At 38.1% G+C, this 25,936-nt stretch overlaps 3 protein-coding genes across 5 annotated transcripts in view; 2 read left to right on the forward strand and 1 right to left on the reverse strand.

Moving 5' to 3' along the window:
- Positions 1-233: 233 nt before the first annotated feature.
- On the forward strand, positions 234-8,804 carry gper1 (G protein-coupled estrogen receptor 1). Its single transcript, XM_039686043.2, has 2 exons — positions 234-406; positions 5,782-8,804. The coding sequence occupies exon 2, from the start codon at positions 6,166-6,168 to the stop codon at positions 7,225-7,227; it is 1,062 nt and encodes a 353-aa protein (XP_039541977.1). The 5' UTR covers positions 234-406; positions 5,782-6,165; the 3' UTR covers positions 7,228-8,804.
- Positions 8,805-12,207: 3,403 nt separating this feature from the next.
- Positions 12,208-14,028, reverse strand: h3f3a (H3 histone, family 3A). Its single transcript, XM_039687668.2, has 4 exons — positions 13,928-14,028; positions 12,924-13,066; positions 12,666-12,819; positions 12,208-12,585 (listed from the first exon to the last, which is right to left on the reverse strand). The coding sequence occupies exons 2-4, from the start codon at positions 13,049-13,051 to the stop codon at positions 12,457-12,459; spliced, it is 411 nt and encodes a 136-aa protein (XP_039543602.1). The 5' UTR covers positions 13,052-13,066; positions 13,928-14,028; the 3' UTR covers positions 12,208-12,456.
- A 543-nt stretch (positions 14,029-14,571) lies between these two features.
- The window catches only part of unkl (unk like zinc finger), a 30,477-nt gene continuing 19,112 nt past the window's right edge, over positions 14,572-25,936 (forward strand). For all 3 annotated transcript variants that reach the window (XR_016155174.1, XM_039687701.2, XM_039687702.2), the window contains exons 1-7: positions 14,572-14,716; positions 15,582-15,791; positions 22,259-22,435; positions 23,338-23,471; positions 23,633-23,768; positions 25,128-25,245; positions 25,354-25,438. Coding sequence is in view for 2 of the 3 variants with exons in the window: in XM_039687701.2 (XP_039543635.2) it covers positions 14,652-14,716; positions 15,582-15,791; positions 22,259-22,435; positions 23,338-23,471; positions 23,633-23,768; positions 25,128-25,245; positions 25,354-25,438 (925 nt within the window). In the remaining variant the exon portion in view is untranslated. The remainder of the gene's footprint in view (positions 14,717-15,581; positions 15,792-22,258; positions 22,436-23,337; positions 23,472-23,632; positions 23,769-25,127; positions 25,246-25,353; positions 25,439-25,936) is intronic.

Consider the following 25,936-nt stretch of genomic DNA (forward strand, 5'->3'; position numbering starts at 1 on the left):
ATTTAAAACAACCTGGCCTGGTTATTTCTCCATCGTTCTTTGAACTAGATGAGCGCTAGTGTCATGGATGTGACAGCAGCCATATGTGCTAGTAACTGTCGTTGGTGGGTTTCCTGCTATTGATGCTGTCCACGTGCATGTGGCCGTGCTGGGGGAAGTCAGAGCAGAGAGAGAGAGAGAGAGAGAGAGAGAGAGAGAGAGAGAGATAGGAGGTAGAGGGGTGGCTAGTGAACAAGTGGCCAGAAAAGAAGGACGCTGTTGTGATATTCTTCTCTGGACGTCTCACTGACAGAAGCGAGTTGTCTTATAACAGTAGGTGGCGCAGACGGTGGATCTTGACCTGGTAAAGGGATTACAAATCTGCAGAAACTCTACACTGACTGCATCGCAAGCCCTCGTGAATAAAGTAAGTGACTTTTTGACTATTATTTTCACTGCATGCACTCTTAGAAGAAAAGGTTCTATAGAGAACCATAAAAGGTTCTATCAGCGCTACGTATTTGGAACCCCTAAAAGGTTCTATACGGAACCCTTTTTAAGGGTTCAACAATAAGAACCCTTTAGGGTTCTTTGGAACCAGGAAAAGGTTCTATATGGAACATTTTGGGTTCATTTATTATCATTTGTTTTGTCCTTTCCGGATTAAATATTTCATATTATTGACAAACATAAAGACCCTAAAATATTTATGAATGTATGTGAATGATCACAAAATTCAAGATATGGGGGTTAGAAAATATATTTATATCATTTTACAATGTAAAAATGATTGTGATTTTACCAGTAAATGACTGTAAAAATGCGACAGTGAAAAACTGTTAATTGGTTAACAGAAAGTTTCCTTACTATATACGGTAAATAACTGTGATATATATAATGGTACATTTAATGTAATTTTACTGTAAAATACTGATAAATATATAGTTTTTGGAAGTAAAAAAGAAGTCATTGTATAATTTACGGTGAAAAAAATGTAAATTGATATTCCCACAATTGCCTGCGTGACACTTGACATTTAATGTATTTTAACTGTTTCTTTGTAATTTTCTTAGTTTTTTTCTAATCAGTTATGTACATTAGGGTTTTATGTTACATTTATTGTTTGTTAAATTGAAACTTATTGCATTTTTTAAATTTCAACATGTTACCATGATGGTGTTTAATGTTTGTGTGAATCACACTGTGCAGCTTCCTTAGTAGTATGAACTTTCTTGTGGAAGAGCTGATGATGATGAGCTTTGATTGATCATTTGACTCTCATTGCGGCTGTGATTGATGGCTGTCAGTGTATTGCAATTGAGCAAAACAGATATTATTACTTCAATAGGTCAGTAAATTAACATTATATTAGATAATGAAATAGAGTTTATTGCTGTAAAATTAAACACGGTTGAAAGTCTGTAAAACCTAAAATTTTGCTACCGTATTTTTAACAGGAAAACTCTGATAACCACAGCTGCCAGGGTTTTCCCGTAAATTTAACAGATTTTTTTTTTACAGTGTATAGTTGATTAATATCACACAAAGAGTGCCATTTCAGTTTTTCTCCTCCAAAAATCAGCATGCTTAAAATGTGATATTAATAATTTTTCAGAAAATGTTATTATGAAAGTCATTCAGAATTACCTGATAATTGAATGTTAAAGGGTTAGTTCACCCAAAAATGAAAATTCTGTCAGTATTTACTCACCCTCATGTTGTTCCAACCCCGTAAGACCTTCGTTCATCTTCGGAACACAAATTAAGATATTTAGGATATTAAAATCGCTCCTGCATACAGTCCATAGGCTTCTTGAGGGACTGGCTCTTGCTGTCCTCGAAAAGTAATTGAAGATATCGTTAAAATAGTCCAAGTGACTACAGGGGCTCAATCTTAAGTTTATCAAACGACGAGAACACTTTTGTGCGCAAAAAAACAACAAAAATAACGACTTTATTTCAACTATTCACTTCCTTCTCCATAAGCCTATAGTCTGTTAACGTAGTGTGATTGCGTAGAGCTACGTCACACGTAGGCTCACTATTGGTCGACGCTGGTCATGTGTGTGTGATGCGTGTGACGTACAATAACAGAAGCTTACGCTATTAAACTAGTTAGCTGACTCGCGCAGAGGGAGAAATAAACGAATAGTTGAAATTTAGTCGTTATTTTTGTTGTTTTTTTGCGCACAAAAGTGTTCTCGTCGTTTGATAAACTTAAGATTGAGCCCCTGTAGTCACTTGGACTATTTTAACGATGTCTTTTATGACTTTTCGGGGACGGCAAGAGCCAGTCCCTCAAGAAGCCTATGGACTGTATGCAGGAGCGATTTTAATATCTTAAATATCTTAATTCGTTTTCCGAAGATGAACGAAGGTCTTACGGGGTTGGAACAACATGAGGGTGAGTAAATACTGACAGAATTTTCATTTTTGGGTGAACTAACCCTTTAAGTATGTTTTGTTTACCATTGAAATGTTCTATGCAACAGGAGGAAAACATATTGTTGGTTTAACTTTAAAAAAATGAAGTAACATGGTTGCCTTAAAATGTTAAGTTCATTGAAATGGAAATACAAAGTTAATACAAAGAAGGAGACTGATTTAATCATCAGAAACTCAAAATATTATGTTATCTGAACCACATAAATTAAGTTGATTTGACTAAAGAATTACAAATTACAAATCATGAACATATATATATATATATATATATATATATATATTACAGTGCAGATTATTTATCTTCCCTAAAGACTGTGCTGGTGGACTGTCTACCCCTGTTTATAGTTGAACACACTCTAAAAATGTTGGGTTGTTTCAACCCAAGTTTGGGTCAAAAAACCCATTGGGTCTAAAATGTAATTTAAAAATTGTGTTTGTCCATATTCGACTCCATCATGGGTGGACCAACACTATCTCACGACCAATTCGTACGAATTCGACGCATGATTAAAAAGTGTCTAATTCGTACTAATTCGTACGACCTCACTCGTACTAATTGTATGATTTGTCTAAACCCACGTGATGGTTAAGTTTAGGGGCGGGGTAAGGGGTAGGTCATTCGTATGAATTCATACGAATTGGCCAATTCGTAAAATATGTACGATTTAGCAAAATCGTATTAATTCGTACGAGTGAGGTCGTATGAATTGTTACGAATTAGCCACTTTTTAATCATTCGTCGAATTCGTACGAATTGGTCGTGAGATCGGTACGACTTGGTCGTGAGATCGGGTTGGGGTGGACACAACCCAGCATCTCTTTAAGAGTGTAGCTTGGCTTTGTTTTTGCACCTGTTAGACCAGCAACAAACCAAAGCATCACGAACCAGCATAAACCAGCCTGGAACATCATGGAAATTCATGCTAGCGTATGGTCTTTTCAACAAGGGAAAACAAATCTGAAGTCTTCTATTGCAGCTTAATTTCACAGATGCACAGAGATTTCAAATAATTGATGAAGCAGCGCAGTCATTCTTCTCTCTGTCTCTCCAAACGAGCCCTTCAATTATCTGGGTGCTTGTGTGCTTGTCTTGTGTTACTCCATTTCTAATATCCTGATAAATTGTTCATGTCATCTTGCAGCTGTGAGTAAATATGGGAAAGGATTATATTGTCCTGGGTCTTTTGGAGAAGATGTAATTTTAGGCAATGACAAATGTTCCTTCATCTATTATGCAGTGAGGAACTCTGAATGGGTCTGCTGTTGAGAATTACAATTATAGGATCAGGCTCAGACTTTCACAGTTGTGTTTGTTATGGTAATTCTGAAATGAAAGCAAAAGTTTATAGCAGTAGTTTAATGACCTCTAATGTGCACTGTGATTATATATCCAAGATTAAGAAAACTTTAAAGTTACATATTTTTCTAAATACATTTATCTCTATTTTTATCGAGACAGATATTGCAAACTGTCCATCAAAGTAAAGGCTGCATTTGATTGCACTGCACATGGGATAGTCCAAATATCCAAACCTTTATGCTCTTAAAAGGAGTAGTTCACTTTAAAAAAAAAAAAAAAAAAAACTTTTGCTGATAATTTACTCACCCCCATGTCATCCAAGATGTCCATGTCTTTCTTTCTTCAGTCGAAAAGAAATTAAGGTTTTTGATGAAAACATTCCAGCATTTTTCTCCATATAATGCAGTTCAGTGGGAACCAAACAGTTCAAGGTCCAAAAGAAACTTTCAGTGCAAACTGCAAACTGTTCAAGGGGCTTTTAACAATTCCAGACGATGAATAAGGGTCTTATCAAGCGAAACGATCGCTCATTTAAAAAAAAAAATAACAAAGTTTAAGTTTTATAAGCTCAAATGGTCGCCTTGCTCTGTACTGAGCACGGTCGTGACTCCACTGTTCAAACTCGTTCATCAAAATAAACGAATCTTGTTCTGAGTCAATTCGTTCATTTCGCTCGTTGAATGAACCAAATGATACGAAAAAATATTTGTTCATTTTGATAAACGAGTGTCGAACAGGATTGTTATCCGAGTTTGCACTGAAACTGTCTTTTGGACCTTGAACCGTTTGGTTACCAGTGAAATCTCACGGGTAACCAAACGGTCAAAATTAAACTGCGCAACAGTTCTGTGTTGCACATAGGCTCACTATTGGCCAATACTGGTCATATGTGACGCACATCCTAGAAGCTTTGCGCAGTTTCACTACGTGAAATCTCGAGGCCCACAGAAAAGGAAATTAATAGTTGGATAAAGTCTTTATTTTTGTTTGTTTGTTTTTTTTTGCGCACAAAAAAGTATTCTTGTTGCTTGATTAAATTAAGATTGAGCCACTGTAGTCACTCGGACTATTTTAATAACTTTAATAACTTCTGGGGTGGCCAGTTTCCATCCCTTCAGAAGCCAATGGAGGAGTGATTCAAAAATATCTTAATTTGTGTTCTGAAGATGAACAAAAGTCTTACAGGGTTGGAACAACATGAGGGTTTAAATTTTGGGGTGAACTATCCCTTTAAGACACTTCCTGCATATGATTTGTTTACCCAATTTATTTGGATTAATACAGATACCTATATTGAAATATCTACATTTCTGTTTCAAAGATATGGTAGTTGTTGCATAATTTAAATAGCATGGAATATTAAATTTATCTTTACACATCATTATTCATGATATACATTGTCCTTTGGGGGGGGGGGGGTAAACCCATTAACTCCATGTCTCTCTAAAATGGCAATACATAGGTGTAGTCAAAATCAGTTATTATCATGATGTTATGTAGTCCAGTTGGCCTCCCGTGAAGAAAATCTACTCGGACCGTATCTATTCCTATGAAGCAGTTGTACAGCTCGTCTTTTAGCTGTTTAATAATTGTGAGTTTAGCACATGGGTCTGGCAGCTCAGAGTGCTTCAATGCATCTGTTTAAGACATCGCTTTGCATTTTAATAAACTTGTAGACACTCAATCCTTAAGGAGAATCGATTAAAAACTGTTATGAGAGCTGCCATCAAGTGCAAAAGCAGATATTTAACATGATATTTTCATTAAAGGGATGGAATGAGTTACCATCCGAAGCAGACTGACTTTAAATCAGATATTATGAAAAATATTGCTGTTTTAGACCCCAGATACATTCAGTGTATGCAAAAAAAATAAATAAAAAAACGATTAAAATTGTGTTCCTCAAGAAGGACAGTCATACAGGTTTGGAATGAGTAAATGATTTTTGTGGTGGACTATCCATGTAATTGTTTATGTCAATTAATTATGTCAATGAAAAAGATGCCACTTTAGTCTTCAGATATTATTTTCCTTCTCTCTCTCTCTCTCTCGATCAGGTGTCAAAGTGGTGGTACATTGGTGGACTAAAAAAATCATGCTTACGGACTGGAGGAGAGCAGACTGCACTGGATCAAACACGTGTAAAGAGCAAAGTGTGCTAAAGAAAAAAAAGAAGCACAATCCCTAAGGAGAAACTCTTGGTGTTGGTGCAATGGATCACACAAGTCCAGGCAGACTCCATAGCTGAGAGACTGCCCTGAAAATGGAGGTCTGCATCTCTTTCTGGATGGCATCTACCAAACTTTGAGGCGTGTTAAGCACCGCTCGTCATCAGAATGCAAATGAAGCATGAAGGATCCTCTCTGCAAAGTGAACTGGGCACTGACACAAATGAAGTATGTAGCACCATTCAAAGCATCTAAAACAGAGACTTGGCCAGTATGGAAGAGCAGACTACCACTGTGATAACGATTTACGTGAATGGCACTGAGCAGTTCAATGCTTCGTATCAATTCAACCTAACGGATGTGAACGAAAGCATAGACACCTATGAGTTTTACGTCATCGGCCTGTTCCTCTCCTGCCTGTACACCATATTCCTGTTCCCCATCGGCTTCATCGGGAACATCCTCATTTTGGTGGTCAACCTCAACCACAGGGACAAGATGACCATCCCTGATCTGTACTTCGTCAACCTGGCCGTGGCGGACCTCATTCTAGTGGCGGACTCGCTCATCGAGGTCTTCAATCTCAACGAGAAGTACTACGACTATGCCGTCCTCTGTACCTTCATGTCGCTTTTCCTCCAGGTGAACATGTACAGCAGCATCTTCTTCCTGACATGGATGAGTTTCGACCGCTACGTCGCTCTCGCCAGCTCCGTTAGCAGCAGTCCGCTGCGAACTATGCAGCACGCCAAGCTCAGCTGCAGCCTCATCTGGATGGCCTCCATCTTGGCGACTCTGCTTCCCTTCACCATCGTGCAGACGCAACACACCGGCGAGGTGCACTTCTGCTTCGCCAACGTCTTCGAGATCCAGTGGCTGGAGGTGACGATTGGATTCCTGGTGCCCTTCTCAATCATTGGCCTGTGCTACTCCCTAATCGTCCGCATCCTCATGCGCGCCCAGAAGCACAAGGGACTGTGGCCTCGCCGGCAGAAGGCCCTGCGCATGATCGTGGTGGTCGTGCTGGTGTTCTTCATTTGCTGGCTGCCCGAGAACGTCTTCATTAGCATCCAGCTGCTCCAGGGCACGGCCGACCCGTCGAAACGCAGCGACGCCACGCTGTGGCACGACTACCCGTTGACCGGGCACATCGTCAACCTGGCTGCGTTCTCCAACAGCTGCCTGAACCCCATCATATACAGCTTCCTCGGGGAGACTTTCAGGGACAAGCTACGGCTCTTCATCAAGCGGAAAGCCAGCTGGTCCGTGGTCTACCGCTTCTGTAATCACACTCTGGACTTGCGCATCCCTGTCAGGGGCGAGTCCGAAGTGTAGCGCGGGTCGAAGCTCCAGAAGTTGTCATCTGCCTTGTCTTGCTTTCCAGAACTTGATCAAGAAGTGACATGTGGGTTGGCGTAACGAACACTGCTTCATGTTTAAGTCAGCTGGGTGAAAGAAGGGTTATTACAAGGCACGGATGCAGAGCTTGGCCTTTACAGATCATGGCATGTCAAAAACAAAGACTTTTATTGGACTATAATCTCTGTGAGCCCATTCTAAAGTAACAAATAAAGTCATCGAAGTGCCTGCGACCCATTTCCTGTCGTGAGTCATTGTGAAATATATTCTCCTGTTCATATGTTGACGTGACTGAAACCGATGCAATCAACGACTTGGTCTGTTCTGCTTCAAGACTGAATAAATGCATATTTTGTAGGATTTCGTTTTTCACTGGGGGATTCTGAAAATGGGAGAATTTAGACAATTTCAAGTGTGAGCTTTACTTCCAGACACTTTTAGGGATTCCGTAAACGGTAGTGTTGTTTGACAAGGTGAAGTTCATGTGCAAGGTTTACCTGAAAAACATCATTAGGGAGACAATAAAGTAAATACGGCTCTATGCACACATATTTGGTGGATTACTGCTCATTTGGACAAGTGTTAGCGACACTAAAGCCAGGTGTCGGGTTTCCCTGAAGTTGGAGTCAGTGGGCAGGTGGTGTGCAGAGCGGGATATAAACACATTATCCAAGACTTCAGATGTGCGGCGTCCAACGCTGCTTTTTAATTTATTTAGAAACAGTAAGACCTGAAATAATTTGGTTTCACTGTTTGTCAAGAATGTGTTAAGTTGATTTGGGTACCACTTGAATATTTTTGTGTACAGAAATGATAACAAGAGTGTCAGTCTTGATAACAGGAAGCTGATGTTCTCCCCTAGAGAGAGCCCTCTCATGCCACGGGCTAAAACAATATATGACCAGAGTTAATCATAAACACAGTGGCAGTCTGAGGGCTCCTTCCCAAGTAAGATAGAACAAAGATAAACAAATAAAAGGAAAATGAGGATTTCAAAAATAATCCCAAGGTTGCTCTCTGGGGGATTTTTATCAGTCCAGTTGAGGAGTGCATCGCACAGAATGACGTTTAATCAATACAGCGGTCTGGGTGAAGCATGATGTAATGCATTCGAGCCTGAAAGAGCTGATTTTATGAACGGTTGACTAACCCCATTTTCAAATTGAAGTAATAAAATGATCTCATTTTGTAATGTTTAGGTTTTCACTTATTAGAAACCTGTCTGCTAAACTATAGAAAGGCGAAGCGATATTGATGCATACTTGATTTATTCTCTTCTCAGATGGGAAATACAGTACTGCAGTACAGCACAGTAAAATGGGGTGGTTTTACTTCACAGGTAAATCACTTAGGCTACTGTTTATTATCTATGGAAAATGTCACAGGGAATTGACTGGCCTGCACAAACAGCTAATCGAGACCAATATAGGGAACATTTTAGTGCCTGTCATTTTATGGAAGAGTAGACATCTTTTGTAATTAGACACATTTTGGCCAATAAAAGTGTGTGTTATGTCTCCTGTCTGGAGACAAGCTGCTGTGATTTTGTTTTTATTCTCATTTAATTATAATGAGAATCTCATGAGAATCATGAGACTAATGGGATTATTATATATTTTTTTTAAAACATCAAGTAACATGCCTGGACTTCTTATGGTAATGAATTTTTGTGATTTTTGGTCATGAAAATAATGTCAGTATCTTAAAAACAGAAAGAAAGTACAATTTCTGATCAATTGAGATCATTTTTAAAAAAATCACTTCTCACTTCTCAGGGTGTCCTGCCATCTTTGCTTTTGAGCCGCAGTTTTGGTCACAGACTATTTTTAGTCAATCATTTAAGCCATATAAAAAAAATCGATGAAAATTTTGCTTTAAAATATAGCAATGCATTGGCAATTTACTGAAAAAAAAATAAATAGAAATAAGCTGAAGTACTAAAATAACTTTGCGACTACATGTCAACTAACTCCTTGTGTCAGTAGAATAAGTTGACATGTACATGCAAAGTTACTTATCGTCAGAATATCTGTTGAGGTTCTCTGTAAAAATGAAAATGCTAAATCTAAGCAATAAAATTGTGGCAACAGATTACAAGCAATATTAATTAAATTTAACAAATTAGAATTGAGTACTAATTAATCAAATTAATTCCTTAAAAGTTAACCAGCCAAATATAATGTTAAAACATAATCAACACCATCAGAGAATCTTTTCTATTTGTTCATCTGACTGTTATAACTCAGGTATATCAGCCAAACAAAACAAAAGGGTCAAGAGCCCAACTACAACAAACATTGATCACCATAATGGTGACTTAAAATGATGGCTTTCTCCTTCAGTGATTCTGCTTGTTAACATCAGGTGTCTTCAATATTGGCAATTTAAAAGAAAGAGTTCTTCATTCATCTTTGACGTCTAGGCTATCTGTTATTCAGATATTTGGTGTAAATTCTAGTCATTTTAAATGGTTAAATTTTAAGGAGTTAATTTGATTAATTATTACTCAGTTCTAATTTGTTAAATTTAATTTATAATATTGCTTGCAATCTGTTGTCACGATTTTATTGATTAGATATAGCGTATTCATTTTTACAGTGCACAGAGCATACAGTCTTCTAATATTTTAATGAGAGTTAGTTAAAATGTAGTTGGAAAATTACTACAAGAATGTCTAAAGTGGACTATCAGAATAAAGTTTTATTAAAACTTAAACTAAAAGTATAATGAAAGCTTATATATATATATATATATATATATACAGTTCATTCAAAATAAAACATATTGGGAAATAATATAATAGTAAATCATTCTAAAATAACACTGCTCTGGATTTAATGACAACTCTGTTTGTGGATCATTTGGAGAAAGCTGCTTTTTGATAGTAAAATCTATTTGTTGAGACGGTTTAAATGCAATACAACTATTAGTCAAAATAATGAGTGCATGTTTCAGTATATGGAGTGTTAAAGAGATACAGCCTGGCAAAACCCATGAAATGTTTTTCCAGCTGTGACAGTCCAGCCTGGGAAAAATATGTAAGCATTGTTTGAATAACTACTCATGACATCATCATAGTATATAGTGTTATATGGTAAAATATCACAAACAAACAAAAACATTTACATTCAAACATGAACTATAGTGACTTGGGGAAACTTGTGTCTCAGGCAGACCTATAGGGCATGGGTAAGGTTGTGTGCCTCTAACAGAGATGTGAGAATCCATGATGAGAACAGCCTTAGGATGTGAGCATCCCAGAAAGATACAGAAAAGTGAAATAACGACAGACAGGCTCATTAGACAACAGCTCCGAAACCCGGATCCCCACAGTCCATCCCCTGGGAAAGAGCCAAAGCGAGACATGTAGTTAATTTCATATCTGTATAAATACAAATAAATAGACACGGGACGACTCTGAGAAAGACAAAGAGCAAGAGGTGACGGACAGAGACTGTGAGAAGAGTGTGTGTCTGCAGCTGGGACCGGAGTAGGGCTCAGGGTTGAAGGATCTGACGTCATCGCGTCCTATTTGTCTGAGATTTCTCTTTTGATGTGGTAAATGAATCTGTTTATCAAACTCATGCAGTCTTGGTTTTCAATGCTCATATGCTTACTGTCTGTATTCACACAAACATTTGAGAACAAAGAGTTCTTCATATTTGAATTGATCCAAAAAATTTTTGTCGCTTGGAGGAAGAGAATGATAAGCTGAAAGCTAATGAAACACAAGACGTACAACACCGAAGCGCGCCTTTTGTCAGGTAATTAAAGTAGTGAGAATTAATGCATATGCTTGGGGAATATGAGTTTGAATAAAAGATCTGATTCACAATTACATTTGCATATTATAATCTTCTCTAAGAAAAAAAAAAAAAAAAAAACAGGCAATTTAGGTAACATCAAGAGGGTCTATTAGAGGATTGCACAAGTGTCTCAGTTTAGAAGTTAGCTCTTGTAACGCCTCAAAAAAAAAAAAAAAAAAAAAAAAAACAACATAACATATGAGCTAAAGAAGAATATTAAGATACTTAAAAAAAAAAAAAAAAAAATAGAAGCGCAAAGTCACCACTAGCCACGAGAGGGCGCCAAAAAAACGAGCAAGTTCAGGAAGATAATCGAGTCTGAGAATTAGAAAAAAAGTTTGCAGGTGCAGAGTGATGGCATTTTTTTTTTTTTAATAAAAATAAAATACACAATGTAATGGCACCTCAGAGTTTTAGACGAGTTAAACAGGGTGAAATGTTTGATATTATCCAGTGAAAGCCTACTAAATGTGCAAATTTTCTGCTAAAAGAAAAGTTGCTGCCTTAAAGACAGTACAATCACAACGTACAATCAGACAGTTTAGACATTTAACCATAAAAAACAAAACCTAACATATCTCGATTCTTGTAGAATTTAAGTTGGAGAATGATCAAACTTATTTTGATGAGTTTGACAACATATAAACACAGTCATAATAGCTACAAACTTTTTTTTTTATCCAGCAGGGTCTGCAAGTTGACAAAGCCAAACATGCCAACCAGGTTATTTTTCAAGTGAAACAAGTGCATTAGACACTGCACACTCCTATGCGAACTATTTAATCATTATACTAGTTTATGCTATTGAGGTCATTGCAGGTTTAATTGTGACTTTAAATATAATTTTTCATTGCCATAAATATGGTGAATTCTATGCATAACATAAATAGCATGAACATCCCCAACCACCAAAATAGAAGAAAATAAGTATTTCTGCTTTGATGGAAAGGCTGTGCAAAAAAAAAAAACCCTGATATGATCCTGCCCTCTTGTGGTGGAAAGAATAGAGTCTACATGCCACAAATCAGGCAGCTTTCAACTAATAAAACATAACATTAGCACTGTCGTACAAGTCTGCAGTAGCAGTCAAAATATAATAAAGCCTCAATCAACCCATTAAAGTACATAAAAAGAAAACACAACAGCACAATTTTGAGGTAGAGTAATTTTATTTACAACCCAATGATCAATGAAAAAGATACGTGATAAATATATTACGCATGCAACTAAAGCCACTTCACAATGAGCTCTACAATGGTTAATCTAGACACTCACTTTAAAAACCTGAGTCTGTAAGGAATGCTTTACAAAATGACTCCAATGTACAAATCCATTGCTTTTACTTTGAGTGTTTCTCAATAAAAGTAAAAAATAAAATAAAACGATAATAAAATAAAAATTAGGCCCTCTCTCCTCTGATTCGCCTTGCAAGCTGGATATCCTTGGGCATGATTGTGACTCTCTTGGCATGAATGGCGCACAAGTTAGTGTCCTCAAACAGGCCGACAAGATAGGCCTCGCTTGCTTCCTGTAACATGACAAGCTAAAGTTAATACTGGATATAAAGTTTAAGTATAAAGTAAAATGAAAAAGTAATAAGTTGCGCACCTGAAGAGCACCAATGGCTGCACTCTGGAACCTCAGGTCAGTTTTGAAGTCCTGTGCAATCTCCCTGACCAGACGCTGAAATGGCAACTTGCGGATCAGCAACTCTGTTGACTTCTGATAACGACGAATCTCTCTCAGAGCAACAGTTCCAGGCCTAAAGCGAGGAAGAAAAACATTAGTTACCCGTTATAGTAAGTAACCTGCATTAAGGATGCGTGTTCAGTTAAAAAAAAAAAAAGCAGCCTCTCTCAGACCCACCTGTATCTGTGGGGCTTCTTGACGCCACCAGTGGAGGGCGCGCTCTTCCTCGCGGCTTTAGTTGCCAGCTGCTTTCTTGGCGCCTTTCCTCCAGTGGATTTACGCGCGGTCTGCTTGGTACGAGCCATTTTCTCTCACAATCTCTAGAATTAAAAACAAAGATTTTTTAAATCCTAAATTCCAGTTTTTTAAAAAAAATGGTAATGGTTACTTAAAATGGCGGCATTATCCGGGTCCTGTGGCTTGCGTTTACCACTTCCGCTCAAGAGCTGCAGCTAACCTGATCTAAAAATGTCTCGTTTTAAATATGTACAACGTTAAGTGCCTAAATATAATATGGGAACCTAAACAAACCAGCTAAAACCGGTGCGAAATTTGTAATGCGTGAACACAGCCAAGCGAGCATCGCAGATGCATTAGTCGACAGGAGATGCGGTTGTTGTTAAACAGTCGCCCGGTATATGAGCCTCCATCTGCAGCAGGCACCGGGTACAAAGCAGATTAAACATCAGCCCACCGCGAAACTCGCGTTCATCTAGGAATACACCAAATGCGTAATGTAGAAAGAGCGGGAAAATGTTCATAGGCACGGGGGAAAGTCAATTTAATGCAGCATTGAACAACCGGTTACTCGCGGTTACTCGACCTCTTCAGGAACATCTGAACAAACCATTGTCCAAAATGGCGGGCAAAAAGGTAGATCGACAAACCAGCACATAATTATTAGATATAACGTATACTTCCAAAGCCCGCCAAAACGACGAATTTATCATGTATAAAACGCCACATAATGTTTAAGTTAACTATGTTCAAGGACAAGAGTGTTTAAAATAAATCCAAACAAACAGATTAGCCAGAAAATTATCCATTAATAAGCACGATAAACTGAAAACCCGATCAACTCTGTACATTTCTTATCGATTTGTTATAAACTAGCAATAGTGGAATAATATGCTTACGATCTAATGTCGACATAGCTACCAAATAATTTAAAGTTTACTCACAAAAACCTAGTTGAACAACGATCTATCTCCCACGGTGTGTCTCGTATTTGAAAAAGAGAGGGTTGGACATCTATTTATATAGATCTGTGGCTTGCCGCGTAGACACGCCCATATATGACGTTTTATTTTCTCATTGGTTCAACCTAAAACAAACTCCCCCTTTCCTCGTTTCGCTTTATTTACCGTACATTGTTTACACTTTTAAATAATTTTGAATATATGTAATTATAAAAAAAAAAATCATTTTGAGTAAAAGAAATAAAAAAGAATTCCAATAGATAAAACAGGCTACTTATGACGTTTCCAAACCCACATTTAGGGGTTTACGTATTTTTCTAAACATAAACTTATTTTAATCGCAGCTCAAATTACAGCGAAATAGTCATAAATAATAAAAAAAAAACAGTTAATATCAAAAGCATCAACACTGCACGCCTAAGAAATATTAATAAATATAAACGCCTACTAGATAAATAATCAGCAATATGGTATTTTGTGTTTTTAATGTATTTCATTGTTTTGTTATATTTCTAAATAATTTTGACGCCACGTTGCAGTCTACATAAACACTTGTTTTGTATTATGGCACTGCTGCCATGCAGCATGGCCATTGTCTCCTATTTGTTTGTCCCGCCAGTTGCTCATATTGGCCTTGCAGCGGCGCGCGAGAGCATGAGTAGACGAGAGGCTCCCCGCGCACGCGCTATTATTGTTTTGACTGAAAATGCCGTCGGTTTCGAAAACGGCGGCGAGCGCTTCTCCTCAAACCGAGAAACCAACCCACTATACGTAAGTAAATAAACATTAAATGGGCTAAAAGACGTTTCTGTGGATGGTGGTGACTATTCGACAATCTACTGTCGGATTTGTTTTTGTAACGCGTGCTGTTTCCTCTCCCTCTGTGCGTTTTAAAATGGAGCTTTTCCTTTTGTAAATTCCTCCGAATGCACGCGCCTCTCAAATCTCAATATTGATCAAATCAACAATCTCATCTCCACCAAATATCGCAGTTATTTCCCTATTAACGCGCCGGTCGCGCTGTGTGTCATTTAAAACTTAAGAAAGTGCTCTACGCTTATTTGCTCAAAGCCTGCTTGTGTGAAAATGCTTGAAGACATGTAAACTGCACAACAGCTAAGCGAGCGAGCCGAGACGCTCGCTAGATGTAGCTAACAGGCTGGTTTGTTAGCTGCATCCGCCTCCTTCCTCGGGCCGTGTTTCTTACTCTACGCACTTTTCCCTCCGTACGCACCGTTGGTTTGAATGGAACGTACGTCGAAGATTCTACGTAACTCTGAACGCTAATCGCGGAGTATTTGGCGTAAGCGTCATGTTGTAGTGGAGAGCCTTGATAAATGGCTTTTTTTACGCTATAAAACACATTCCGTTCCCATTTAGCGGTTTATAAGTCACACAAACTGAATATGATATGTTTATAGTTTCTGAAAAGGTGGTTTATCATGTAATATATGTCTCAAAGGCTGGTTTTGTTGTGGAATGGTCGCGTATAAAAAACTGCGCAGTGTAACAACAACCACCACAGCTCCAAACTTTGAACGTAGTTTGACATGACTGCTTTGTTTACATCAGTTAGGCGTAGTGTGTGGTGCGGAGGTATGACGCTTTTGACCGTGCCTTTTCATTTTAATTCTAGATATTTGAAGGAGTTCAGGACCGAGCAGTGCCCACTGTTTTTGCAGCACAAATGCACACAGCATAGACCCTTTACCTGTTTCCACTGGCATTTTCTAAACCAGCGAAGACGGAGACCCATACGGAGAAGAGACGGGACTTTTAATTACAGCCCAGATGTGTATTGCACGAAGTATGATGAAACAACAGGAATATGCCCCGATGGAGACGAGTAAGTAATTTGTTTTTATTATTATTCACTGAAGTTGAGAAATCATTTTGCAGTCATATAGTAGTAAAATTGCGCGCCAATGCGCACGTTAAGTCGTGTTTATTTTGCATAATAGACAATGTGACGGTTTGTGCATTTTGTGTAACAGTTAGCACACGCCCTCTTCATGAAATATGTTGAGCAGATCGTTGTCGTCTTAATTCACTATATGGTTTACTTTATGTTAATGTTTTACTCCCCATCATGTTGCCTAATAACTTTGTCCTGTATAGTTGTCGTTCGCTCAACTCAAAACAACGTGTGTGTGTGTATTTATCTTGAGTTTCACTTCCACTTTTTACTGGTGACTCATCTCTCAGTTCCCAGTTTGCCCTGTGTGTAACTTGAAGTAACTGGAAGTGTTTCTAGCCATCCTTGTGTGTTGAGGGAGCCCAAAGACACGCCCCCTGTTCTCTGGTTTGTGATTGGCTATCTCGCTGCACGTACTCTTTTTTTGATTGGTTCATTGCTGTCACAGCGTTCAAGATTCCCTCTCTTTATAAAAACTCATGTGTTTACAAAGCACGTTGTATTAGTTGGGACTGGGAGGATATTTCAACTCCGACTTTAACGACTCTCATGTCTAAATTTACTCTAGTCAGTTATATATTTTGTTCTCCCTTCATTTGTTTGAAGTAAACACATGATCCCTTGTGGGGAATTATGTTCTATATTTATATATTAGCATTATTGTGGGTTGTTTTAATCTTTGGTTGTGGTTTGTGTTTGTTGGTTTCTTATTTACTCGTTGAAACTGTATTTAAACTTTGCTGAGGTAGTACTACTGGACAGTTCAAGGGCTCTGTGAATTATGAGATCATAACTACAGTATTCAACATTTGAAGTGTGGATCAAAAAATTTAACCAAAGTTGGCCTAAAACGAGACCGGCTGTTGTTAAAAATTCATGTATAACTTTGAAAGGTTTTGATCCACTTCAAATGTCCACGGGACACTACTATTAGCCAGGTGTCATGTGGATTGTTTTCAAGTTTTTTCATGATTAAGTTTGTATTGTAATGGTTTGGAAACTTTGTTCTGATTTTGTGAATGACATGATATAGTATTTCTGATATCACTTTGAGACATCCATGTCAACATTGTGATGGTATATAGATTATATCAGTAATTAAATCTAACGTTACTTTTTACTAATTATTTTACACCCTTAGTCATTCTATCATGAGATGTTTTTATTGGTGTTACACTATATGCAAGAACCATATGGGTTATCTGCCAATATTAGAGACTTAAAGGAGTAGTTCACTCCAGAATTACATTTTTCCTGATAATTTACTCACCCTCATATCATACAAGATATTCATGTCTTTCTTACTTAAGTCGAAAAGAAATTAAGGATTTTGAGTAGAACATTCCAGTGGATTTCAATGGAAACCAATGGTTTGAAGACCCAAATTGCAGTTTCAATGAAGCTTCAAAGGGCTCTACACAATCCCAGCCGGGGAATAGCGAAACGATTGGTCATTTTCAAACCATAAATGCTTGTCTTGCACTAGCTCTGTGATGCGCCATGCGTTACGTAACCATCTTGAAAGGTCACGGAAGGTGGCGGAAGTACAGTCCTAGTGTTTACGAAGGGAACTTGCAAAGACTAAGTCAAATGCCCTTTTCAAAAAAGGAGTTTTTCACCCTACCCTACCCTACCTTCCTCATACGCTAGATAAGACCCTTATTCCTCAGCTGGGATCGTGTAGAGCCATTTGAAGCTGCATGAAACGGCAATTTGGACCTTCAATCCCGTTGGGTTTTTGAAAGGGCAGTAAAAAAAAAAAACGAACAACACATGAAATTCGTTTTTTTTTTTTTTTTCATTTTTATTTATTTATTTATTTTTTTAAATCTGATTCAAACCATATTTTGAGAAGGTTTGAAATGTGATTCCAATCAGATTTTTACAGATGTGTCTCAGTCTGGACACTGGACACTCTCAAATCATATTTAAAATTGTTTTTTAATGCGACACACAATGATAACCGTGACCGAATGATAAGGGTCCCTCCCTATGCAGTGTTCTCTGCTCCCTACTCCTGAGCACGGGATTGAAGTGTACATTAATCTGACAATAATCTGAAATCTGTCATCAGATTGTGATATAACATGTATAAATAGTGTAATTTACTTTACTTTCACATTTAAAATGCATAGAAAATATATAAAAAACACAAGTAATAAATGTAATCAAAATTAATAATAACGTTTTAATTTAATTTAATGTAATGTCCAATTTTTTTCTGCATCCGTTTTGAAGACCTTGTTACATATGTGTGTGTGCCTACGTTGTCACCAAAGAAACCCACACAGACAGGTTGGTTATGTCGACACACAAATCTTATTTGATCACTTACAATTAATAGTGCGGACAGTCTGCCTGAAAAGATGGGATTTGCCCGCAGTTTGAACATAGCCGAAGCTTAAAGTCCCCGTGAAATCAAAATTGAACCTATTTACTTTGTTAGCGCATATTACTAGTCTTGTGGTAAACGATTAATCTGTGCAAGTGAATATATATAAAAAAAATGTTTTACCTTAGTAATCTTTAATCAAAATCTGAAAAGTTACTTCCGGTCTGGAACGGTTTCTTTTTCTGATGACGTAGGTTTCACAGTTTGGGTGGGGAAACGCGTAACCACTCCCCTCAAACCGTTAGTTTACTATGAGCGAGAGATGGAGAGGAGGAGCGCTAGAGTAAAACCCTGCCCTCTGTTCAATATTCCGTTTCACTTGGAAATACGTCACAGCACTGGAGAAAAATCGTTTGCAACTTCCGGTTCATGGGGACTTTAATAGAGGAGCCACAGCCACAGATATTTACAACCATTTAGGTGTTTATTTTAGTAATTTTTGTGTTTTTTTTATTTTTAGGACAATATTTTTTGTTTGTTTTGTCCATTTACTAGTTATCCACCATAACATGCAAATAATGATAGATAGACACCAGTGCTAGTGTGCAAGCATTTCATTTCATTTAATGTATTTTTTTCTTTATTTACACCTGAACTGAAGGTTATTGGATTATTATTATTGTTTGTCTTATGACACACTTTATGCTCTGACTGACTGGCTCAAATTAAGCTCTAATGTAAATGGTTAAATACTTACAAAAAATAAATGTTTTCCCTTGTCTCTGCCAAATTGAAATGGATGTCACATAGTTTGTGTATGCATAGATCACACACATTCATTCATCCAGTAGCAGCAGTCCTATGGTGACATCATTGCTGTTGCCATAGTTACTGTTGCTACCTGAACAAGATGCAGTTGCTATATTTGAGGAGATTATTGAGTATGTAACATTTTCAGGATAAAGCTGCTCTCCTTCAGGCTGCTGTTTGGATTACCACAGCCCCATTTTCTGTGTGCCTTAAATCCTGTCTTAAAAATTAATTGCAGATTTCTCATAAATATCTGCTTCTCCTAATCTGATCATTTGCTTTGTGTTGTCATGTATCAGTAGTATGCATTACTCCTTTTGTACAGTTTGTCAATTTGAATGCATTTTAAAACTAAACAGCACCTGTGAACAGCACCAAGAATATACATCAGTGTTTCCGCTACATTCATTCTCCCGTGGCGGGCCGCCACACTTAAAATCCTCCCGCCACGGCTGCAGCTTTTCAGTGACGTCTGATATTCTGCATATTGTGTTATTTTGTTAAGCCCCACTAAAGGCACAAAAAACTTTGTAAAGCACAATCAAGTTTTCACACTATCTTCCAAGACTTCTAAAGTCATTCAATAGCATAATGTGTGGCAAAATTAATATTTTAGTCTCTAAATTAAAGTTAACGGAAAGTCATCTCGCCTCAGTCAATCTCTATGCATTCAGCATTCGCGCGCGTCGCGTTCGGTTGCGACAGTAACACGACGACACTCTCTTCAAGATCAATGTTCCCGATATTATACTTTATTTTGTAGATAAAGCATAAAGGTCTGTGATTTGCATAAAATGACTATCTTGCTGGAGTGGAGTTTATTGCCCTTTAGAATACACTAAGCATTAGTGCTGCACGATTAATCATATTACAGTCGTAATAGCGATCTCAAACCTATGCAATTATAACGCAAAATGCCGCGATTTTATATGAGAAAATCTCTTCTTTTTTGTCATCCTTTGACTAGTGTTACAAGATCCCCCTCTTGTGCAAATGCCTTTTCGCATTTTGCACGACAAGAAGTGAAAAGCTGCCTGTGAGTGCCCTAGATTAGAATAGATGAGACTCGCATAATGCGCATGCACTGACCGCGTGCCAGAATAAACAGTTCTCGTTCGAGCTTGAACGAACAATAGCACACACAATTATGCCAAAATGTCGTTTTGTCTAGTATCTTCATAACATAAGAAAAGTCTGTGGATGAAAAGAGTTGTGCTATGAGGCGCGTGTGAGATGCGCGCCTCGGCAACGGGTTCTCTTAAAGGGCCAGCAGCGAATAAAGCGTTCTGTCAGTAAAGTTAAAAGAACATTAGGGAAATTAGAAAATTACTCACTGATCTTGACTAAAGAACTTTTGTAGCTTTAATAAGGATTATTCTATATATAATTTATGATTCATGCAGCGCAGACTGTTTGATAACTTTATTCAATTTCTGTACCTGTTAAGACAGGAAGGGCACAGGTAAATATGTTTTTTATTATGGGTTTATGTGGGGATTGTTTGAAGTTCACTTAATTTAAAAGCTGTTATATATATTTTTTTAAGCCTAATAATTTTTTTAAAAGTTGATAGCTTTCAATTGTAATGATGGAATCACTGTAATGTTGGTTTGGTTGATGGTTTATTGATCATTATAGGTGTTATCAATCATTTATTGTTGTTGTTGTTGTTTTTAGTTTGAGTTGAGAAATAAACATTAATCTGTGTGTGCATTTTACTTTAGAACCAAGCAAGTTGGACTCATGAAACCATTTTATTATATCGGAGTCGCAAATCGCAATTGCAATATTGGCTCAATAATGGCAATATGACATTTTTCCCAAATCGTGCAGCCCTACTAAGCATAGATTATAGATATCATCCCTTCGCTATGTTCTTTTCAATGTGAAGCGTTGCGTGCTGTGACTTGGTGTTGCTTCAAGTGCATCGTTCTGCACACGGGATGCGCATGATCGCTTATAATACTTTGGGGAGACAAGGGGGCGTGGCCTAAGGGAATATCACCCTTGGGCCACGCCCCATGGGCCTGCCCCCACAGCTTGAAAAAATCCTAGAGGAAACACTGTACATACATTTCATAATTGCATGTAATATAATGTAAATCCACTGTACTTCAACATATCTTGCAAAACAACTTCCAGCTGGGAAGTATTAGTATTTCACAAGTGTTTGACTGTTTTAAAGTTGTGAAAGAGGTTTGCTGTGACAATGGTGCTTGTTGCTCGTCTTGTCTCTTTATTTTGCATGGTACATATTACACACACACACACACACACACACACACACATATATATATATATATATATATATATATATATATATATATATATATATATTTAAGTGACAAAAATATATATATTTGTTGATGAATTAAAAAAGATAATTTGAACAGGCCTAGTTATAATTATTGATAATATAGTCGCAGTAATTATTTTAAAACAGTGTGCATATCTTCCCAAGTGGAAGCAAGCCGTAATTTAACTACACATTTTAACAGCGACATCAAATGTACTTCCTTTAGTCTAATCAAACTCATTTTGCCTCTGGAAATAGTAGATTTAGTACTATTTATAGTGTTTGCAATTGTAGCGCTGGGAATAAAAGGAGTTCTTGCACACATTTTTCCCACCCTGTCATAGCAATGAAAATGTTTTGTTGTCTGTTTGGTGACACTTTAGTTTCAGGTCCAGTACTCACTATAGTACTCACTATGAGTAGAACTACTCAAAAAAAAAAAAAAAAAAAAAAAAAAAACTTTTGTTGATAATCCACTCACCCCCATGTCATCCAAGATGTTCATGTCTTTCTTTCTTCAGTCGAAAAGAAATTAAGGTTTTTGATGAAAACATTCCAGGATTTTTCTCCATATAATGGACTTCAATGGGAACCAAACGGTTCAAGGTCCAAAAGACAGTTTCAGTGCAAACTGCAAGCTGTTCAAAGGGCTTTAAACGATTCCAGACGAAGAATAAGGGTCTTATCAAGCGAAACGATCACGCATTTAAAAAAAATATATAACAAAGTTTAAGGTTTATAAGCTCAAATGGTCACCTTGCTCTGTTCTGTGATGCACTTTCGTGACTCTCCTGTTCGAACTCGTTCATCAAAATGAACAAATCTTGATAAATAACCGCGATCCCTTATTCATTGTCTGGAATCGTTTGAAGCCGATTCTATTTTATTATCTTTTTAGATTACTTATTATTGTTTATTGTATAAGCATTTGTACTGATGAGCTGGTGTTTTTCTCCTCAGTTGCCCATACTTACACCGGACCACCGGTGACACGGAGCGCAAGTACCATTTACGCTACTATAAGACCGGCACCTGCATCCATGAGACAGATGCCCGTGGACATTGTGTGAAGAACGGCCTCCACTGCGCCTTCGCTCATGGACCACATGACCTGCGGCCACCCGTTTATGATATCAGGTATCATTTTTTCCCTTTGTGTCCTTAGCAAAGGTGCATAAAGGTGCATTTTCGTCTCTCTGAGACGCGAGTCATTTATGATGGAGCCACTGTGGTGTCAATTTAGTTCTCTGTTCTATATTTTATGCGATATTCCAGTTTTGTGCATAAGTTAAATTTGCAACTCTGTGCATGTGACCAATAGCGTGAATCTGATTGGTCTGTCAGTGTTATTCGTAGTGCGATGAGAAAGTGATCAGTCTAAATAGACTCATTAACAGCCGTTCATTCAAATTACAATGTTTATTGCACCAAATTTCCACACCGAACATTCGTCTTGGGCTGAACAGAGAACCTTTAGAGAATGAGGAATCATCACACTGAAGGGCAGGAGGAAGTTCCCTATCTTGTGGCACTCAAATTCCTGTTTTTCATCGGCGGGAGGATTCCCAACCCCCAACTAAAGTAAAAGCTGTGAATCCCCAAATAACAGCACAGTTTGCACTAGACATTGTTTTGTTATGACAATTGCTTTCAGTTGCTAAAAGCTGTCGGAGGCTGCACACATTTTCAGTTGATTAGCAGGTCATTTGCATATGTATTCAATGCATGAGCGAGCAGTCAGAGTGCTTATTAGTGTGCTTAATCTAATTTGCAAAAATGTACCTCATTCGTTGTTTTGCAAATTACATTAATTAGACTTGCATTGCCATGCAGTCTGCGCAGCATAGCCACAAATGGTTAGATACTGGCCTGGAAATGTGGCTTACCAGTGATTGAATAACAAGAAATATGCCATCTCAGCAGTTGCCTAGCAACGAGTTTGTGGAAATAACTGTGGCATCAAGACCAATCTTTGAGGGATTTTTTTTTTTGGTGTTGTGTCTGAATGGGTGGGCTGACTTTTATAATCATGTTCACAGAGAGATCCAGGCACAGGAAGCTCTGCAGAACGGCCAGTTGGGATCCGGGGAGGGAATTCCTGACCTGCAGCCGGGTGTGCTGGCCAGCCAGGCCATGATTGAGAAGACCTTAAATGAGGACCCACGCTGGCAAGGTGACGCAAAACGTGCCCACATTAATGCAAGCCCAGTATGAAAAATAAGTAAAAAACTCATCTCGGTGGGAATGGTTACAGATTTCAGTGGCAGTGGGTACAAAATGGCACTGTATTTAATCAGGTCACTCGTATTCAGTTTCTGTTCCCCTTTTTTGCAGACACCAATTTTGTTTTGGCCAACTATAAAACTGAGCAGTGCACCAAGCCTCCACGTCTATGCAGGCAAGGCTATGCCTGTCCACACTATCACAACAGCAGAGATAGAAGAAGAAACCCCAGAAAGTTCAAATACAGGTGAGCAAAATATTCTCAAACAAAACAGAAGTCGACACACTGTGGCACCTAAAACACATCAGAGAGTAGAAGTGACACTATTAAGGAATATTTGCTTTTGTAGCTTTATTTTTTCTGTTTAAGTAATATATATATATATATATATATAGATGGGGTGGTGATGCATTGCGCAGTGGATAAGACGCATGCATTTGGTGTGAGAGACCCCGGTTCGAATATGAATATATATATTGCTTGTGTCTCTGAGGCAAGAATAAGCTGAATTTAGGTTAATTTAGGCCCCGTCCACACTACTGAGTTTAAAACGGAGACCTTTTGCTACGTTTGCACCTCCCTATCCAGACTAAAATGGAAAAACGAAGACCTAAAACCCATCAAGTAGCTAACGTTACTCTCTTCTTCATCAAATCTGAGGAATAGTCAATCCGCTTCCGGTTTACACCGTCATGCGCATGCCCAGTGTTGGTGAATGGTCACGTGATCTGCGTTTCAGTCGTTTTAATGTGGACGGAGATCAATTCTAACACGCAGACAAAACACTGGTGTGGACGGAGATCGTATTCGTTTTAATTCTCCGTTTTTTAAAAGAAAACGCGGTAGTGTGGACGGGACCTTAGACACACTCCAGTTGACGGAAAGAAAGCGCATCATGTTTGTTTTCTTTATTTTACAAACGCACAATGTTTTGTTTTTATTGTGAGTTTACACAAATAAAAGTAGACCCCTTTAGACCCGTTTGGAACGATGTTTTACTTTTATCTGTATGACCAAAAATGAAACAGTTTCCGCTGTTGTCAGGAAAAATGCAAGTGATCGTGCCGGCGCCTCCATGAAAGCGTGCTAAGCGCGCTAATACTTTAGCTTCCACACTCCACACAAACACTTGGATATGCACCTAAACCTATTATTATCTATTTATAGGTTAACTTTAGAGCAAGCATCCATGTAAAGTTGCTACTTGCATGTTTCAAATGATAAGCCATATTTGAGGTCAATGGCGACGGTTTGGATTTCCTGCACAACATACTGTAATTACCACAAATTTCTTTCTAATTTTCAGCGACTAACCTATTTATACAATTTTGGCTGATTAAGCCTCCTCTAGTCCACTAATGTGGAGTCGAGTATTAGGGAGCAGCTCTACAGGACAAACTTCACTGTGACCAAACATTATGTTAGAGTAGTGATATGTATAGTTTGCCTGGTATATCAAGAGGAGAACTTTACTACGACTAGTCTATTTAAAAAGTTTTAATTTTGGTTACAGGAAGAAAACATTTTTTTGTCTATCACTATTTTTGATTAACATAACACTCAATCTTAGTTGAATTCAACATAAAACTGAATCCCTCGTTGCAGGTCGACGCCCTGCCCGAGTGTAAAGCACGGCGATGAATGGGGCGAACCCTCCAAGTGTGAGAGTGGGGACAGCTGTCAGTACTGCCACTCTCGCACCGAACAGCAGTTCCACCCCGAGGTGAGACCGACACACCTATACAACATTGAACTTGACTGATTGACTTGAGTTTATTTGATTTACATTATTTTATTTATCTCACCAACTTCTATGTTTCTCTGTTTCAAGATTTATAAATCTACGAAATGCAACGACATGAGGCAAACTGGATACTGTCCAAGGGGACCATTCTGTGCTTTCGCACATGTGGAAAGTAAGCATGATTATAAAAATGACTGTTTGCAATGTGTTGTAGTCATTAAAGAGTAACTAAACACTAAACCAACTTTTTTTAGTTAATGATCTGTAAGAATGGATCTTTATTAATACCAGTCATTGATTCGAGTAACTTTTTTGACATTTGTTTTATAAAGTGTTTTATTTCTACAATATATGGTGTAAAAGCGTCTTAGTGCTGCCCTCTTCAGGTTGAACGGTGGCTACTGCAGTTGAATTTTCCTATTGGATGTTCCGCACTTCGTGACGTACGCAGGTTTCAGCTCACCACGCGAGCTACGCCCTTGGCAGTATAAAAACCATCTTGTGTCGTCAAAACCACTGTAGGGAGTCAGGAATTGGAATCGAGAGTATTGAAAACGACCGGGATAGAGTGTTTTAGCATCTATTTCGTCCCCTCTATCTCCGCTGGGGTCTGCCCACTTTTTCAGCATTTTCAAATATTGCCAGTGGGTGGAGTCAGGCTCTGACCAGG

Source organism: Pimephales promelas, chromosome 3 (genome assembly GCF_988280905.1).
Source record: "Pimephales promelas chromosome 3, fPimPro1.hap1.1, whole genome shotgun sequence".
Lineage (NCBI taxonomy): Eukaryota > Metazoa > Chordata > Actinopteri > Cypriniformes > Leuciscidae > Pimephales > Pimephales promelas.